Here is a 3,437-nt window from a genome sequence, read left to right as displayed (position 1 = left end):
TTGTAGAACGTTTGCAAGCGTTTATACGCAACGTGCCAAAACCAGGTGAAACCTTGTGCGCTAACTCATGCTACATATAACGCCTACTCTCTGGCTTTAAGCTAGCTGCAATGTAGGCAAGAGTTTCCGCAAAGCAGCTGACATCTTTCCCCTGTCCTCAGGCCTTCTGCACGTTGAGCTCAGGGCCTGGGTATTGCGGGGAGGAGGCATCCTGAAATGGGGTTCCAGCGCAGCTCGCTGTGGCTGGCTATGCAGCCAGCCTCACGCGCGCACGCACGGAAGCTTTAACGCAACTTCCTTTTCTGCGTGATTTACCTCTGAATGTACATGTAGAACGTTTGCTTTTGCCTTTGCCTACAGGCAACCTACCAAGGCCAAATGAAAGCTCCTGTGCTAATGCTACAGGCACCGCGGCAATTGTCGCCGCCGAAACTCCTGCTGCAAGACAACCCCATATTCATCGGTGCCCAAGACCCCATTTTATGTATGTATTAACACTCTATGCAGTTGTTAAACGCTTAGTTTTTCGTCAGTGGGCCTCTCGTACATAGGCAGAAATACCCGTACCAGCACCAGACAATACGGAACTGCAGACCGCGGCGAATATTGAGGAACGGACCAACTTATTTTGCTGTCGTAGCGGCTAAGATTCAAGCAAATGATTGTTGAAAGTTTTCAAAGCGGGAATTTCTTGGATCTACACATTCAGCAAACCGCAGCGCGGGGATCGTTAGAGGCTGCGATCGTGTCGTGAGCGGTAAGCCCGAGAGATGCAGCACTTGAGAACTGACGAGTTTCGAGTCTAAGAACAAATCCTGTCAAATTAGTTCTCGTTCGTAATAGCCATAAGCAATTGTTTTCTCTGTCAGTAGTTTTTGAGAAAGAATTTCGTGAGGCCCACACAAGTTGCATCGCCGGGTTGCAGGTTGGCTCTTCGGCTGCCCCCTTCCTTCCTTATCATTCTCTGTTCATTTTCGCGGAGTTATTCGCTTGAAAATTAGCAGTATTTTTGAACGATCTGCTTCTGAACCGTTCATTTATCCTCGAAATGTATTGGGGGTTCCCAGCAGATCGACATCCCTCCAAGCGAGCAGCCTAGGAGGGGTATATTGGCATCTGCGCGTTCGTGGGTTTGCTGCGTTGGATGCTCCTCCGTGCGACTTGCGTTACTGGGACAATGAAGAGCAAGAAGCGGTTGTCTTATATGCGTGGCATACGCAGGTGTTTCTTGTTGCTTTTGGCCCTCTGGCTTGTGGAGCAGCAAGATGTGTACTCATCACGGGCATCAAGAAAAAAACCCGCCGGAGAGAATGCGGAATTGGAAACCGCCAGAGGAGTTAAAAGCGATGCGGTGGCCAGCTTATATGCAGAACTGGTTGCCCAGCAAGAAACAACCGGTACCCAGCTGGCAACTGTAATTCTTACAAAGCATCGAGGCCACGTAATTGCTCTCGTTGTGCTGTTCTTAATCTTAATAAGGGCAATTATACTTCGCAGGGAGAGAGAGCGCGAAAAGATTGTTGAAGAAGCAGTTAAACCCCCCCGAGAGGAACCCCAACCGAAAGACGAAGCAGGAGGAGAAGAAGGAAAAGCAGAAGAAGAAAAAGAAAAAGAAGAGGAGCACGCAGAAAAAGAGAAAGAAAAATCAGAAGAAGAAAAAGCAGAAGACGCAGAAAGAGAGGAAGAAGAAGAGGAAGAAGAAGAAGAAGAAGAAGAAGAAGAAGAGGAAGAAGAAGAAGAGGAAGAAGAAGAAGAAGAAGGTGAAGAGGAAGAGGAAGAGGGAGAAGAAGATGAAGGAAAAGAAAAAGATAAGGAAAAGGAAAAGGAAGAAGAAGAAGAAAAGGAAAAAGAAAAGACAGAAAAAGAAGAAGAAGAGGAAGAAGGAGAGGAAGAAGAAGAAGGAGAAGAAGAAGAAGAAGAAGAAGCAGAAGAAAAGCCTGTTCTAGAAGATGAATATCCACTGGAGGAGGTAGTTTTGCAGCCAGAGGAACCTCCCAAAGAAATACCTCTGCCACAAATGCCTATACCACAAATGCCCGTGCCGATACCGGGTCTTAAACCAACAGCTGAAGCTCCACCTGAAAAACAACCAGAGGATCCTGGTGGCGATGGAATACCAGATGATGAATTCATAGAGAGGCCGATAACTCGTTCGAGGACTCGAAAGGACTTTCTCCGGAAGGAGGTGCCTCCTCTCCAGGCCCCTACCCAGGTGCAGCCAGGTACTGAAGAGGAAGAGGAAGAGGAAGAAGAAGAGGAAGAGGAAGAGGAAGAGGAAGTGGAAGAAGAAGAACCTTTCCAACAACTGCCTCAGCCACCACTTGTAGAGCCTACTCTAATACCACCTACCTGGCCGCAGCTTAGAGAACAACCAGTGCCAGTTCCAGCGCCTGGCGTGCCAGAAGTAGCGTATGTGACGCCTCCTGTCCCTCCAGCAGTCGTCACTGTACCGCCCCACGAAGTCCCACAACCCACACCTGTTGCGCGGGTCCCGGACGATGGGGAAATGCAAAGGTTAAGGGCTCGGCGGAGCCTCGTCAGCAGTCTGGTGGACGTTGCGACCAGGATGGTAGATGAACTTCCGGGAGATCAGGCACAAAATATTCTTAAGGAATTAAAGAAGAAGTTGCGAACTGTTGAAAGGGCAGAAAAGGAGTACGAAACTGCAGAGGGTCGCAGCGATCCAAACCTTCCAAGCATTCGGAATAAGACCATCCATGTAATAAACTCATCCATTGAAGGCTCCCGCACTGATCTATTGCAGTTGGTAAATATGGCAAAAGTGCACGGTGAGCGAGTGTATGCGCGCTGCTCTGAGAGGCATTTTCTTACGAATGTCGAGCATTTACGGGAGCAACTGGAGAAATGCCGAGAAATAACACCGGTTAAGGTGTCTATAGAGACTCTGGGTTTTGTTGGAAATGTCTCTGTACCTCTGAAACGGGAGAATGATGAACAGCTTAGGATCTTGAGGTCAGCACAATTCGTAGACGAGTACGAGCCGCATTCTTTCGTGGATATTTACACATCCATTGCTGCCATGAACTTTAGAACGGCAGTCATCGAGCGCTTGGCTGCGCTGGACAAAGCACTGAAAGAAGATATTCTAGAGTTCCAAAAGATTTGGATGAAGGGGATGCTTCAGGTCAAACGGATACCGCTCGAGGCGGATGCAAAGTTGGTTCAGACACTTCATATGCTATTATCAAAGAGTCGCCGAACGCCTCCAGGGCAGTCACCTTCTGGAATAGCAGAAGCAGATATACAATCCATCAGAGAGATGTTTGCTCAGCAAGATGAGCATCTGCAAGCTCTGGAGACTGCTCAGGACTACAAGGGTGTTTCCATTGCGTACCAACATGCGAAGCTGCTCAACGACAAGCTCAATTACTTATTGGAGCCGCAAAAGAAGAAGTTGCATGCAACTCTGGAGCGCG

The 3,437-nt window shown here is 48.4% G+C and overlaps 1 protein-coding gene across 1 annotated transcript in view; it reads left to right on the top strand.

The window, feature by feature from the left end:
- Window positions 1–1,177: 1,177 nt before the first annotated feature.
- The window catches only part of EMH_0099680 (uncharacterized protein), a gene marked incomplete at both ends in the record, with an annotated part of 3,028 nt that continues 768 nt past the window's right edge, over window positions 1,178–3,437 (top strand). Inside the window, one exon of the mRNA XM_013495302.1 lies at window positions 1,178–3,340. Within this exon, the coding sequence (XP_013350756.1) occupies window positions 1,178–3,340 (2,163 nt within the window). The remainder of the gene's footprint in view (window positions 3,341–3,437) is intronic.

This window comes from Eimeria mitis, genomic scaffold (assembly GCF_000499745.2).
Source record: "Eimeria mitis Houghton genomic scaffold, Emh_scaff151, whole genome shotgun sequence".
Classification (NCBI taxonomy): Eukaryota; Apicomplexa; class Conoidasida; order Eucoccidiorida; family Eimeriidae; genus Eimeria; species Eimeria mitis.
The sequence above is the reverse complement of the archived record's forward strand: the minus strand, read 5'-3'. Positions and strand labels throughout refer to the sequence as shown.